The following is a 15,539-nucleotide window of genomic DNA, read 5'->3' as shown; positions in this document are numbered from 1 at the left end:
TAGTGTCATCTGCAAATTTACTCACCCATCCTTCTACGCCCTCCTCCAGGTCATTTATAAAAATGTCAAACAGCAGTGGCCCCAAAACAGATCTTGTGGTACACCACTAGTAACTGGACTCCAGTCTGAACATTTCCCACCAACCACCACTCTTTGTCTTCTTCCAGCTAGCCAATTTCTGATCCAAATTGCTAAATCACCCTGAATCCCATGCCTCCGTATTTTCTGCAGTAGCCTACCGTGGGGAACTTTATCAAGCGCTTTACTGAAATCCATTTACACCACATCAACTGCTTTACCCTCATTCACCTGTTTGCTCACCTTCTCAAAGAACTCAATAAGGTTTATGAGGCACGACCTACCCTTCACAAAACCGTGTTGACTATCTCTAATCAAATGATTCCTTTCCAGATGATTATACATCCTATCTCTTATAAACCTTTCCAAGATTTTGCTCACAACAGAAGTAAGGCTCACTGGTCTATAGTTACCGGGGTTGTCTCTACTCCCCTTCTTGAACAAGGGGACGACATTTGCTATCCTCCAGTCTTCTGGCACTATTCCTGTAGACAAAGATGACTTAAAGATCAAAGCCAAAGGCTCAGCAATCTCCTCCCTAGCTTCCCAGAGAATCCTAGGATAAATCCCATCCGGCCCAGGTGACTTATCTATTTTCACACTTTCCAGAATTGCTAACACCTCCTCCTTATGAACCTCAAGCCCTTCTAGTCTAGTAGCCTGAATCTCAGTATTCTCCTCAACAGCATTGTCTTTTCCCTGTGTGAATACTGGCGAAAAATATTCAATTATCTCCTCTCCTATCTCCTCGGACTCCACGCACAACTTCCCACGACTGTCCTTGACTGGCACTACTCTTACCCGAGTCATTCTTTTATTCCTGACATATCTATAGAAAGCTTTAGGGTTATCCTTGATCCTACCTGCCAAAGATTTCTCATGTCCCCTCCTGGCTCTTCTTAGCTCTCTCTTTAGGTCCTTCCTAGCTAACTTGTAACTCTCGAGCACCCTAACTGAACCTTCATGTCTCATCTTTACATAAGCCTCCTTCTTCCTCTTGACAAGTGTTTCGACTGCCTTAGTAAACCACGGTTCCCTTGCTAGACCACTTCCTCCCTGCCTGACAGGTACATACTTATCAAGGACACGCAGTAGCTGTTCCTTGAACAAGCTCCACATTTCCATTGTGCCCATCCCCTGCAGTTTTCCTCTCCATCCGATACATCCTAAGTCTGCCTCATCGCATCATAATTGCCTTTCCCCCACTGTTCTATGTAGTGCTATGGAAAATCAAAGCCATCTGGATAGAGCAAGGCAGAGAACAACACATGAAGTAGGGAGTATTTGGGATGAGGGATATTTGGGATGAGGGATATTTGGGATGAGGGATATTTGGGATTAGGGATATTTGGGATTAGGGGGTATTCAGGATTTCAAGGTATTTAGGATTAGGGTCTATTTGGGGTGGGGTTATTTAGGATTGGGGCTATTTGGGGTGGGGGTATTCAGGATTAGGGGCTATTTGGGGTAGGGGGTATTTGGGGTTAGGGCCTATTTGGGGTAGGGGGTATTTGGGATTAGGGTCTATTTGTGGTAGTGGGTATTTGGGATTCAGGGTATTTGGGATTAGGGGTTTTCAGGATTAGGGTCTATTTGGGGTAGGGGAAATTTGGGGTAGGGGGTATTTGGGATTCGGGGTATTTGGGATTCGGCGTATTTGGGATTTGGGGTATTTGGGATTGGGGTTTTCAGGATTAGGGTCTATTTGGGGTAGGGGGTATTTGGGATTAGGAGTATTTAGGGTAGGGTCTATTTGGGATTAGGGGGTATTTGGGGTAGGGGGTATTTTGCATTCGGGGTATTTGGGGATTAGGGTCTATTTGGGGTAGGGAGTATTTGGAATTTGGGGTATTTGGGTACGGGGTATTTGGGGTTATGGTCTATTTGGTGTAGGGAGTATTTGGAATTTGGGGCATTTGGGATAGGGGTATTTGGGGTGGTGGAATTTGGGGCAGGGGTTATTTGGGATTATGGGGTATTTGGGGTAGAGGGTATTTGGGATTAGGGTCTATTTGGGGCAGGGGGTATTTGGGATTAGGGTCTATTTGGGGTAGGGGGTATTTGGAATTCGTGGTATTTGGGATAGGGGGTATTTGGGGTTAGGGCCTATTTGGGGTAGGGGGTATTTGGGATTAGGGTCTATTTGAGGTAGGGGGTATTTGGGATTAGGGTCTATTTGGGGTAGGGGTATGTGGGATTAGGGTCTATTTGGAGTAGGGGGTATTTGGGGTAGGGGGTATTTGGAATTCGGGGTATTTGGGATTAGGGTCTATTTGGGGTAGGAGGTATTTGGAATTCGGGGTATTTGGGATTAGCGTCTATTTGGGGTAGGAGGTATTTGGAATTCGGGGTATTTGGGATTCGGGGGTATTTGGGGTAGGGGGTATTTGGGATTAGGGTCTATTTGGGGTAGGAGGTATTTGGAATTCGGGGTATTTGGGGTAGGAGGTATTTGGGGTTAGGGTCTATTTGGGGTAAGGGGTATTTGGGATTCGGGGGTATTTGGGATTCGGGGGTATTTGGGATTCGGGGGTATTTGGGGTAGGGGGTATTTGGGATTAGGGTCTATTTGGGGTAGGGTTTTTTTGGAATTCGGGGTATTTGGGATAGGGGGTATTTGGGGTTAGGGCCTATTTGGGGTAGGGGGTATTTGGGATTAGGGTCTATTTGAGGTAGGGGGTATTTGGGATTAGGGTCTATTTGGGGTAGGGGTATGTGGGATGAGGGTCTATTTGGGGTAGGGGGTATTTGAGGTAGGGGGTATTTGGAATTTGGGGTATTTGGGATTAGGGTCTATTTGGGGTAGGAGGTATTTGGAATTCGGGGTATTTGGGGTTAGGGTCTATTTGGGGTAAGGGGTATTTGGGATTCGGGGGTATTTGGGGTAGGGGGTATTTGGGATTAGGGTCTATTTGGGGTAGGGGATATTTGGAATTTGGGGTATTTGGGGGAGGAGGTATTTGGGGTTAGGGTCTATTTGGGGTAGGGGGTATTTGGGATTCGGGGTATTTGGGATTTGGGGTATTTGGGATTCGGGGTATTTGGGATCAGGAGGTATTCAGATTCGGGGGCATATGTTTAAGGTGCGAGGGGCAAGGTAAAGAGGAGATGTACGAGGCAAGTTTTTTACACAGAGGGTAGTGGGTGCCTGGAACTCGCTACCGGAGGAGGTGGTGGAAGCAGGGACGATAGTGACATTTAAGGGGCATCTTGACAAATACATGAATAGGATGGGAATAGAAGGATACGGACCCAGGAAGTGTAGAAGATTGTAGTTTAGTCGGGCAGCATGGTCGGTACGGGCTTGGAGGGCCGAAGGGCCTGTTCCTGTGCTGTACATTTCTTTGTTCTTTGTTCTTTGACACGAGCCAGCATCTCAACATGAATTTGCAATGAAATAGCAGCGTCAATGAAATGGAACATTGACACGTGTTATGAGGTCACATGAGGAAAATCTTAGTCAAAAAGGTAAGTTTAAGGAGCATCTTTTAGAGGGAAGGTGAACTGGGGAAACGGGGGGCTTCAGGGAGGGGATTGCGAGTCTGAGGATCCGGCAGCTCGAGGCACGTCTGCCAGTGGTGGAGGCACTAAAACAAAGAACAAAGAACAAAGAAATGTACAGCACAGGAACAGGCCCTTCGGCCCTCCAAGCCCGTGCCGACCATGCTGCCCGACTAAACTACAATCTTCTACACTTCCTGGGTCCGTATCCCTCTATTCCCATCCTATTCATGTATTTGTCAAGATGCCCCTTAAATGTCACTATCGTCCCTGCTTCCACCACCTCCTCCGGTAGCGAGTTCCAGGCACCCACTACCCTCTGCGTAAAAAACTTGCCTCGTACATCTACTCTAAACCTTGCCCCTCTCACCTTAAACCTATGCCCCCTAGTAATTGACCCCTCTACCATGGGGAAAAGCCTCTGACTATCCACTCTGTCTATGCCCCTCATAATTTTGTATACCTCTATCAGGTCTCCCCTCAACCTCCTTCGTTCCAGTGAGAACAAACCGAGTTTATTCAACCGCTCCTCATAGCTAATGCCCTCCATACCAGGCAACATTCTGGTAAATCTCTTCTGCACCCTCTCTAAAGCCTCCACATCCTTCTGGTAGTGTGGCGACCAGAATTGAACACTATACTCCAAGTGTGGCCTAACTAAGGTTCTATACAGCTGCAACATGACTTGCCAATTCTTATACTCAATGCCCCGGCCAATGAAGGCAAGCATGCCGTATGCCTTCTTGACTACCTTCTCCACCTGTGTTGCCCCTTTCAGTGACCTGTGGACCTGTACTCCTAGATCTCTTTGACTTTCAATACTCTTGAGGGTTCTACCATTCACGGTATATTCCCTACCTGCATTAGACCTTCCAAAATGCATTACCTCACATTTGTCCGGATTAAACTCTATCTGCCATCTCTCTGCCCAAGTCTCCAAACAATCTAAATCCTGCTGTTTCCTCCGACAGTCCTCATCGCTATCCGCAATTCCACCAACCTTTGTGTCGTCTGCAAGCTTACTAATCAGACCAGTTACATTTTCCTCCAAATCATTTATATATACGACAAAGAGCAAAGGCCCCAGCACTGATCCCTGTGGAACACCACTGGTCACAGCTCTCCAATTAGAAAAGCATCCTTCCATTGCTACTCTCTGCCTACTATGGCCTAGCCAGTTCTGTATCCCCCTTGCCAGCTCACCCCTGATCCCGTGTGACCTCACCTTCTGTACTAGTCTACCATGAGTGACCTTGTCAAAGGCCTTACTGAAGTCCATATAGACAATATCCACTGCCCTACCTGCATCAATCATCTTAGTGACCTCCTCGAAAAACTCTATCAAGTTAGTGAAACACAACCTCCCCTTCACAAAACCGTGCTGCCTCTCACTAATACGTCCATTTGCTTCCAAATGGGAGTAGATCCTGTCTCGAAGAATTCTCTCCAGTAATTTCCCTACCACTGAAGTAAGGCTCACCGGCCTGTAGTTCCCGGGATTATCCTTGCTGCCCTTCTTAAACGGAGGAACAACATTGGCTATTCTCCAGTCCTCCGGGACATCCCCCGAAGACAGCGAGGATCCAAAGATTTCCGTCAAGGCCTCAGCAATTTCCTCTCCAGCCTCCTTCAGTATTCTGGGGTAGATCCCATCAGGCCCTGGGGACTTATCTACCTTAATATTTTTTAAGACACCCAACACCTCTTCTTTTTGGATCTCAATGTGACCGAGGCTACCTACACACCCTTCTTCAGACTCAACATCTACCAATTCCTTCTCTTTGGTGAATACTGATGCAAAGTATTCATTTAGTACCTCGCCCATTTCCTCTGGCTCCACACATAGATTCCCTTGCCGATCCTTCAGTGGGCCAACCCTTTCCCTGGCTACCCTCTTGCTTTTTATGTACGTGTAAAAAGCCTTGGGATTTTCCTTAACCCTATTTGCCAATGACTTTTCGTGACCCCTTCTAGCCCTCCTGACTCCTTGCTTAAGTTCCTTCCTACTTTCCTTATATTCCACGCAGGCTTCGTCTGTTCCCAGCCTTTTAGCCCTGATAAATGCCTCCTTTTTCTTTTTGACGAGGCCTACAATATCTCTCGTCATCCAAGGTTCCCGAAAATTGCCGTATTTATCCTTCTTCCTCACAGGAACATGCCGGTCCTGAATTCCTTTCAACTGCCACTTGAAAGCCTCCCACATGTCAGATGTTGATTTGCCCTCAAACATCCGCCCCCAATCTATGTTCTTCAGTTCCCGCGTAATATTGTTATAATTAGCCTTCTCCCAATTTAGCACATTCATCCTAGTACCACTCTTATCCTTGTCCACCAGTACTTTAAAACTTACTGAATTGTGGTCACTGTTATCGAAATGCTCCCCTACTGAAACATCTACCACCTGGCCGGGCTCATTCCCCAATACCAGGTCCAGTACCGCCCCTTCCCTAGTTGGACTGTCTACATATTGTTTTAAGAAGTCCTCCTGGATGCTCCTTACAAACTCCGCCCCGTCTAAGCCCCTGGCACTAAGTGAGTCCCAGTCAATATTGGGGAAGTTGAAGTCTCCCATCACCACAACCCTGTTGTTTTTACTCTTTTCCAAAATCTGTCTACCTATCTGCTCCTCTATCTCCCGCTGGCTGTTGGGAGGCCTGTAGTAAACCCCCAACATTGTGACTGCACCCTTCTTATTCCTGATCTCCACCCATATAGCCTCACTGCCCTCTGAGGTATCCTCTCGCAGTACAGCTGTGATATTCTCCCGAACCAGTAGCGCAACTCCGCCTCCCCTTTTACATCCCCCTCTATCCCGCCTGAAACATCTAAATCCTGGAACGTTTAGCTGCCAATCCTGCCCTTCCCTCAACCAGGTCTCTGTAATGGCAACAATATCATAGTTCCAAGTACTAATCCAAGCTCTAAGTTCATCTGCCTTACCCGTAATACTTCTTGCATTAAAACATACGCACTTCAGGCCACCAGACCCGCTGTGTTCAGCAACTTCTCCCTGTCTGCTCTGCCTCAGAGCCACACTGTCCCTATTCCCTAGTTCTCCCTCAATGCTCTCACCTTCTGACCTATTGCCCCCGTGCCCACCCCCCTGCCATACTAGTTTAAACCCTCCCGTGTGACACTAGCAAACCTCGCGGCCAGGATATTTATGCCTGTCCAGTTTAGATGCAACCCGTCCTTCTTATACAGGTCATACCTGCCCCGGAAGAGCTCCGAGTAGTCCAGATAATGGAAACCCTCCCTCCTACACCAGCTGTTTAGCCACGTGTTTAGCTGCTTTATCTTCCTATTTCTAGCCTCACTGGCACGTGGCACAGGGAGTAATCCCGAGATTACAACCCTCGAGGTCCTGTCTTTTAACTTTCTGCCTAGCTCCCTGAACTCCTGCTGCAGGACCTCATGCCCCTTCCTGCCTATGTCGTTAGTACCAATATGTACAACGACCTCTGCCTGTTTGCCCTCCCCCTTCAGGATGCCCTCTACCCGTTCGGAGACATCCTGGACCCTGGCACCAGGGAGGCAACATACCATCCTGGAGTCTCTTTCACGTCCACAGAAGCGCCTATCGCATTCGCCCCTGACTATAGAGTCCCCTATTACTATTACTCTTCTGCGCTTTGACCCTCCCCTCTGAACATCAGAGCCAGCCGTGGTGCCACTGCTCTGGCTGCTGCTGTTTTCCCCTGATAGGCTATCCCCCCCGACAGTATCCAAAGGGGTATATCTGTTCGAGAGGGGGACAACCACAGGGGATTCCTGCACTGACTGCCTGCCCTTTCTGGTGGTCACCCATTTCTCTGCCTGCACCTTGGGTGTGACCACATCTACATAACTGCGATCTATGACGCTTTCCGCCACCTGCATGCTCCTAAGTGCATCCAATTGCCGCTCCAACCGAACCATGCGGTCTGTGAGGAGCTCCAGTTGGGTGCACTTTCTGCAGATGAAGCCATCCGGGACGCTGGAAGCCTCCCGGACCTGCCACATCTCACAGTCAGAGCACAGCACCCCTCTAACTGACATTGCGTCAATTAATTAAAATTAAAATTAAAAAAAAAATTTTTGAATTTTTTTTTAAATTTCAAAGTTACTGTTAACTATCTGTTTCCTAGCACTAGATTTCTACTATAAATGCGAAAGCTAAATATAGTACTCTCCGATCTCTGGCTTAGATATCCCTCTAAATTATAATTAAGTAATTATGTTTAATTAGTTACCAATGCTTAATTTTTTTAATTTAGTGTAGATTCCCAACCAGCCACTCGGGTCACAGCTTTTCTGTGATGTCACTTCAGTTTCCCCCCGACACACACAATTTGAAAAAGGTACAAAAGTAAAAATGAGTAAAAACCACTTACTTACCTTCTGAGTGTTAATAATAAAATATGGTACTTACCTCACACCAATGGGTTTTATTATTAGGTTAGAGGAGGAGGGCGGGTGGGAGACACTACACGTGTAGTGTCTCGGGTTTCCTCTCCACCAGAATTTATTGGTGAGGGTCTTCCCAGACGTCCGCGGGTCGACTTCCTGTTCCCGCCTTAAATACTAAAATATTTTAAAAAACAGAAAAGAGGGACCGAAAACGGGACCAGGTAAGTGTTTTTAAAGCACAGACTTACCTCCCAGCAATCACTTCCACACTGCCCCCGCTGAAATTGACAAACCAGCTGTTCTCCCGCCGAAATCGACTGGGGATGCTGAGGAGGCTAGGATGAGATTGGTGCAGCAAGGGCTGAATGGCCTGCCTCTGTTCCACATCAGTCTCCTTCACAGACTGACAGACAGTCTCTCTGTTTTTCAGAGCTGATGGTCTGCGATGAGCTTCACACAGTAATCCAGCTGGTCCTGAAAGCTGGGAACTATATGAACACAGTAAGTACATCCAGCTACAGAACAGACCACAAATCGCCCATCGCCCGGGCAACACTGCTCCCATTGGTGGAAGGATTGGCAACGAGAGGTTGAAAGTAATTGGCAAAAGAATGAACAGTGAAATAAGGAGCAAGCATTGAGCACAGGGTGGGGTCGGGAGTGTGCTGCCTGAGGGGGTGGGGTCGGGAATGTGCTGCCTGAGGGGGTGGGGTCGGGAATGTGCTGCCTGAGGGGGTGGGGACAGGAATGTGCTGCCTGAGGGGGTGGGGTCGGGAGTGGGCTGCCTGAGGGGGTAAGGACAGGAATGTGCTGCCTGAGGGGGTGGGGTCGGGAGTGGGCTGCCTGAGGGGGTGGGGTCGGGAATGTGCTGCCTGAGGGGGTGGGGACAGGAATGTGCTGCCTGAGGGGGTGGGGACAGGAATGTGCTGCCTGAGGGGGTGGGGACGGGAATGTGCTTCCTGAGGGGGTGGGGTCGGGAATGTGCTGCCTGAGGGGGTGGGGTCGGGAATGTGCTGCCTGAGGGGGTGGGGACAGGAATGTGCTGCCTGAGGGGGTGGGGACGGGAATGTGCTGCCTGAGGGGGTGGGGTCGGGAGTGTGCTGCCTGAGGGGGTGGGGTCGGGAGTGTGCTGCCTGAGGGGGTGGGGTCGGGAGTGGGCTGCTTGAGGGGGTGGGGTCGGGAATGTGCTGCCTGAGGGGGTGGGGTCGGGAGTGTGCTGCCTGAGGGGGTGGGGTATGGAATGTGCTGCCTGAGGGGGTGGGGACGGGAATGTGCTGCCTGAGGGGGTGGGGACGGGAGTGGGCTGCCTGAGGGGGTGGGGACGGGAATGTGCTGCCTGAGGGGGTGGGGACGGGAATGTGCTGCCTGAGGGGGTGGGGACGGGAATGTGCTGCCTGAGGGGGTGGGGTCGGGAGTGTGCTGCCTGAGGGGGTGGTGTCGGGAATGTGCTGCCTGAGGGGGTGGGGACAGGAATGTGCTGCCTGAGGGGGTGGGGACGGGAATGTGCTGCCTGAGGGGGTGGGGTCGGGAGTGTGATGCCTGAGGGGGTGGGGTCGGGAGTGTGCTGCCTGAGGGGGTGGGGTCGGGAGTGGGCTGCTTGAGGGGGTGGGGTCGGGAATGTGCTGCCTGAGGGGGTGGGGTCGGGAGTGTGCTGCCTGAGGGGGTGGGGTATGGAATGTGCTGCCTGAGGGGGTGGGGTCGGGAATGTGCTGCCTGAGGGGGTGGGGTATGGAATGTGCTGCCTGAGGGGGTGGGGTCGGGAGTGTGCTGCCTGAGGGGGTGGGGTCGGGAATGTGCTGCCTGAGGGGGTGGGGTCGGGAATGTGCTGCCTGAGGGGGTGGGGACGGGAATGTGCTGCCTGAGGGGGTGGGGACAGGAATGTGCTGCCTGAGGGGGTGGGGACGGGAATGTGCTGCCTGAGGGGGTGGGGACGGGAGTGTGCTGCCTGAGGGGGTGGGGTATGGAATGTGCTGCCTGAGGGGGTGGGGTCGGGAATATGCTGCCTGAGGGGGTGGGGACGGGAATGTGCTGCCTGAGGGGGTGGGGACGGGAATGTGCTGCCTGAGGGGGTGGGGTCGGGAGTGTGCTGCCTGAGGGGGTGGGGTATGGAATGTGCTGCCTGAGGGGGTGGGGTCGGGAATGTGCTGCCTGAGGGGGTGGGGTATGGAATGTGCTGCCTGAGGGGGTGGGGTCGGGAGTGTGCTGCCTGAGGGGGTGGGGTCGGGAGTGTGCTGCCTGAGGGGGTGGGGACGGGAATGTGCTGCCTGAGGGGGTGGGGTCGGGAGTGGGCTGCCTGAGGGGGTGGGGACGGGAATGTGCTGCCTGAGGGGGTGGGGTCGGGAATGTGCTGCCTGAGGGGGTGGGGACGGGAATGTGCTGCCTGAGGGGGTGGGGTCGGGAATGTGCTGCCTGAGGGGGTGGGGTCGGGAATGTGCTGCCTGAGGGGGTGGGGACGGGAATGTGCTGCCTGAGGGGGTGGGGTCGGGAATGTGCTGCCTGAGGGGGTGGGGTCGGGAATGTGCTGCCTGAGGGGGTGGGGTCGGGAATGTGCTGCCTGAGGGGGTGGGGTCGGGAGTGTGCTGCCTGAGGGGGTGGGGTCGGGAGTGGGCTGCCTGAGGGGGTGGGGACGGGAATGTGCTGCCTGAGGGGGTGGGGACGGGAATGTGCTGCCTGAGGGGGTGGGGTCGGGAATGTGCTGCCTGAGGGGGTGGGGTCGGGAGTGTGCTGCCTGAGGGGGTGGGGACGGGAATGTGCTGCCTGAGGGGGTGGGGTCGGGAGTGGGCTGCCTGAGGGGGTGGGGACGGGAATGTGCTGCCTGAGGGGGTGGGGTCGGGAATGTGCTGCCTGAGGGGGTGGGGACGGGAATGTGCTGCCTGAGGGGGTGGGGTATGGAATGTGCTGCCTGAGGGGGTGGGGACGGGAATGTGCTGCCTGAGGGGGTGGGGACGGGAATGTGCTGCCTGAGGGGGTGGGGACGGGAATGTGCTGCCTGAGGGGGTGGGGTCGGGAATGTGCTGCCTGAGGGGGTGGGGACGGGAATGTGCTGCCTGAGGGGGTGGGGTATGGAATGTGCTGCCTGAGGGGGTGGGGACGGGAATGTGCTGCCTGAGGGGGTGGGGACGGGAATGTGCTGCCTGAGGGGGTGGGGTATGGAATGTGCTGCCTGAGGGGGTGGGGTCGGGAGTGTGCTGCCTGAGGGGGTGGGGACGGGAATGTGCTGCCTGAGGGGGTGGGGACGGGAGTGGGCTGCCTGAGGGGGTGGGGACGGGAATGTGCTGCCTGAGGGGGTGGGGACGGGAATGTGCTGCCTGAGGGGGTGGGGTCGGGAATTTGCTGCCTGAGGGGGTGGGGTCGGGAGTGTGCTGCCTGAGGGGGTGGGGACGGGAATGTGCTGCCTGAGGGGGTGGGGTCGGGAATGTGCTGCCTGAGGGGGTGGGGACGGGAATGTGCTGCCTGAGGGGGTGGGGACGGGAATGTGCTGCCTGAGGGGGTGGGGTCGGGAATGTGCTGCCTGAGGGGGTGGGGACGGGAATGTGCTGCCTGAGGGGGTGGGGTCGGGAGTGTGCTGCCTGAGGGGGTGGGGACGGGAATGTGCTGCCTGAGGGGGTGGGGACGGGAGTGGGCTGCCTGAGGGGGTGGGGTCGGGAATGTGCTGCCTGAGGGGGTGGGGTCGGGAATGTGCTGCCTGAGGGGGTGGGGTCGGGAGTGGGCTGCCTGAGGGGGTGGGGTCGGGAGTGGGCTGCCTGAGGGGGTGGGGACGGGAATGTGCTGCCTGAGGGGGTGGGGACGGGAATGTGCTGCCTGAGGGGGTGGGGACGGGAATGTGCTGCCTGAGGGGGTGGGGACGGGAATGTGCTGCCTGAGGGGGTGGGGATGGGAATGTGCTGCCTGAGGGGGTGGGGTCGGGAGTGGGCTGCCTGAGGGGGTGGGGACGGGAATGTGCTGCCTGAGGGGGTGGGGACGGGAATGTGCTGCTTGAGGGGGTGGGGATCGGGAATGTGCTGCCTGAGGGGGTGGGGTCGGGAGTGGGCTGCCTGAGGGGGTGGGGACGGGAATGTGCTGCCTGAGGGGGTGGGGACGGGAATGTGCTGCCTGAGGGGGTGGGGTCGGGAGTGTGCTGCCTGAGCGGGTGGGGACGGGAATGTGCTGCCTGAGGGGGTGGGGACGGGAATGTGCTGCTTGAGGGGGTGGGGATCGGGAATGTGCTGCCTGAGGGGGTGGGGTCGGGAGTGGGCTGCCTGAGGGGGTGGGGACGGGAATGTGCTGCCTGAGGGGGTGGGGTCGGGAATGTGCTGCCTGAGGGGGTGGGGACGGGAATGTGCTGCCTGAGGGGGTGGGGAGGGGAATGTGCTGCCTGAGGGGGTGGGGACGGGAATGTGCTGCCTGAGGGGGTGGGGTCGGGAATGTGCTGCCTGAGGGGGTGGGGACGGGAATGTGCTGCCTGAGGGGGTGGGGTCGGGAATGTGCTGCCTGAGAGGGTGGGGACGGGAATGTGCTGCCTGAGGGGGTGGGGACGGGAATGTGCTGCCTGAGGGGGTGGGGACGGGAATGTGCTGCCTGAGGGGGTGGGGTCGGGAGTGTGCTGCCTGAGGGGGTGGGGACGGGAATGTGCTGCCTGAGGGGGTGGGGTCGGGAATGTGCTGCCTGAGGGGGTGGGGACGGGAATGTGCTGCCTGAGGGGTTGGGGACGGGAATGTGCTGCCTGAGGGGGTGGGGACGGGAATGTGCTGCTTGAGGGGGTGGGGACGGGAATGTGCTGCCTGAGGGGTTGGGGACGGGAATGTGCTGCTTGAGGGGGTGGGGATCGGGAATGTGCTGCCTGAGGGGGTGGGGACAGGAATGTGCTGCCTGAGGGGGTGGGGATCGGGAATGTGCTGCTTGAGGGGGTGGGGATCGGGAATGTGCTGCCTGAGGGGGTGGGGTCGGGAGTGGGCTGCCTGAGGGGGTGGGGACGGGAATGTGCTGCCTGAGGGGGTGGGGTCGGGAATGTGCTGCCTGAGGGGGTGGGGACTGGAATGTGCTGCCTGAGGGGGTGGGGAGGGGAATGTGCTGCCTGAGGGGGTGGGGACGGGAATGTGCTGCCTGAGGGGGTGGGGTCGGGAATGTGCTGCCTGAGGGGGTGGGGACGGGAATGTGCTGCCTGAGGGGGTGGGGTCGGGAATGTGCTGCCTGAGGGGGTGGGGTCTGGAATGTGCTGCCTGAGGGGGTGGGGACGGGAGTGTGCTGCCTGAGGGGGTGGGGACGGGAATGTGCTGCCTGAGGGGGTGGGGACGGGAATGTGCTGCCTGAGGGGGTGGGGACGGGAGTGTGCTGCCTGAGGGGGTGGGGACAGGAATGTGCTGCCTGAGGGGGTGGGGACGGGAATGTGCTGCCTGAGGGGGTGGGGTCGGGAGTGGGCTGCCTGAGGGGGTGGGGTCGGGAATGTGATGCCTGAGGGGGTGGGGACGGGAATGTGCTGCCTGAGGGGGTGGGGACGGGAATGTGCTGCCTGAGGGGGTGGGGTCGGGAATGTGCTGCCTGAGGGGGTGGGGACGGGAGTGTGCTGCCTGAGGGGGTGGGGTCGGGAATGTGCTGCCTGAGGGGGTGGGGACGGGAATGTGCTGCCTGAGGGGGTGGGGACGGGAATGTGCTGCCTGAGGGGGTGGGGACGGGAGTGTGCTGCCTGAGGGGGTGGGGTCGGGAATGTGCTGCCTGAGGGGGTGGGGACGGGAATGTGCTGCCTGAGGGGGTGGGGACGGGAATGTGCTGCCTGAGGGGGTGGGGACGGGAATGTGCTGCCTGAGGGGGTGGGGACGGGAGTGTGCTGCCTGAGGGGGTGGGGACGGGAATGTGCTGCCTGAGGGGGTGGGGACGGGAATGTGCTGCCTGAGGGGGTGGGGACGGGAATGTGCTGCCTGAGGGGGTGGGGACGGGAATGTGCTGCCTGAGGGGGTGGGGACGGGAATGTGCTGCCTGAGGGGGTGGGGACGGGAGTGTGCTGCCTGAGGGGGTGGGGACGGGAATGTGCTGCCTGAGGGGGTGGGGACGGGAATGTGCTGCCTGAGGGGGTGGGGACGGGAATGTGCTGCCTGAGGGGGTGGGGTCGGGAATGTGCTGCCTGAGGGGGTGGGGACGGGAATGTGCTGCCTGAGGGGGTGGGGTCGGGAATGTGCTGCCTGAGGGGGTGGGGACGGGAATGTGCTGCCTGAGGGGGTGGGGACGGGAATGTGCTGCCTGAGGGGGTGGGGACGGGAATTTGCTGCCTGAGGGGGTGGGGACGGGAGTGTGCTGCCTGAGGGGGTGGGGACGGGAATGTGCTGCCTGAGGGGGTGGGGACGGGAATGTGCTGCCTGAGGGGGTGGGGACGGGAATGTGCTGCCTGAGGGGGTGGGGTCGGGAATGTGCTGCCTGAGGGGGTGGGGACGGGAATGTGCTGCCTGAGGGGGTGGGGTCGGGAATGTGCTGCCTGAGGGGGTGGGGACGGGAATGTGCTGCCTGAGGGGGTGGGGACGGGAATGTGCTGCCTGAGGGGGTGGGGACGGGAATTTGCTGCCTGAGGGGGTGGGGACGGGAGTGTGCTGCCTGAGGGGGTGGGGACGGGAATGTGCTGCCTGAGGGGGTGGGGTCGGGAGTGGGCTGCCTGAGGGGGTGGGGACGGGAATGTGCTGCCTGAGGGGGTGGGGTCGGGAATGTGCTGCCTGAGGGGGTGGGGACGGGAATGTGCTGCCTGAGGGGGTGGGGTCGGGAATGTGCTGCCTGAGGGGGTGGGGAGGGGAATGTGCTGCCTGAGGGGGTGGGGACGGGAATGTGCTGCCTGAGGGGGTGGGGAGGGGAATGTGCTGCCTGAGGGGGTGGGGACGGGAATGTGCTGCCTGAGGGGGTGGGGAGGGGAATGTGCTGCCTGAGGGGGTGGGGACGGGAATGTGCTGCCTGAGGGGGTGGGGACGGGAATGTGCTGCCTGAGGGGGTGGGGACGGGAATGTGCTGCCTGAGGGGGTGGGGATGGGAGTGTGCTGCCTGAGGGGGTGGGGACGGGAATGTGCTGCCTGAGGGGGTGGGGACGGGAATGTGCTGCCTGAGGGGGTGGGGACGGGAATGTGCTGCCTGAGGGGGTGGGGACGGGAATGTGCTGCCTGAGGGGGTGGGGACGGGAGTGTGCTGCCTGAGGGGGTGGGGACGGGAATGTGCTGCCTGAGGGGGTGGGGACGGGAATGTGCTGCCTGAGGGGGTGGGGACGGGAATGTGCTGCCTGAGGGGGTGGGGACGGGAATGTGCTGCCTGAGGGGGTGGGGACGGGAATGTGCTGCCTGAGGGGGTGGGGACGGGAATGTGCTGCCTGAGGGGGTGGGGACGGGAATGTGCTGCCTGAGGGGGTGGGGACGGGAGTGTGCTGCCTGAGGGGGTGGGGACGGGAGTGTGCTGCCTGAGGGGGTGGGGACGGGAATGTGCTGCCTGAGGGGGTGGGGACGGGAGTGTGCTGCCTGAGGGGGTGGGGTCGGGAGTGTGCTGCCTGAGGGGGTGGGGACGGGAATGTGCTGCCTGAGGGGGTGGGGTCGGGAATGTGCTGCCTGAGGGGGTGGGGACTGGAATGT

General features: G+C 57.1%; 1 protein-coding gene across 1 annotated transcript in view; it reads left to right on the top strand.

Moving 5' to 3' along the window:
- LOC140392182 (uncharacterized) overlaps window positions 1-15,539 on the top strand; it is a gene marked incomplete at its 5' end in the record, with an annotated part of 146,849 nt that overhangs the window by 66,584 nt on the left and 64,726 nt on the right. Inside the window, 1 exon segment of the mRNA XM_072477564.1 lies at window positions 8,399-8,469. Coding sequence (XP_072333665.1) covers window positions 8,399-8,469 — 71 coding nt within the window.

The sequence above is a fragment of the Scyliorhinus torazame genome, chromosome 15 (genome assembly GCF_047496885.1).
Source record: "Scyliorhinus torazame isolate Kashiwa2021f chromosome 15, sScyTor2.1, whole genome shotgun sequence".
Taxonomy (NCBI): domain Eukaryota; kingdom Metazoa; phylum Chordata; class Chondrichthyes; order Carcharhiniformes; family Scyliorhinidae; genus Scyliorhinus; species Scyliorhinus torazame.
Note: the sequence above shows the minus strand (reverse complement) of the source record. Positions and strands in the feature narration are given on the sequence as shown.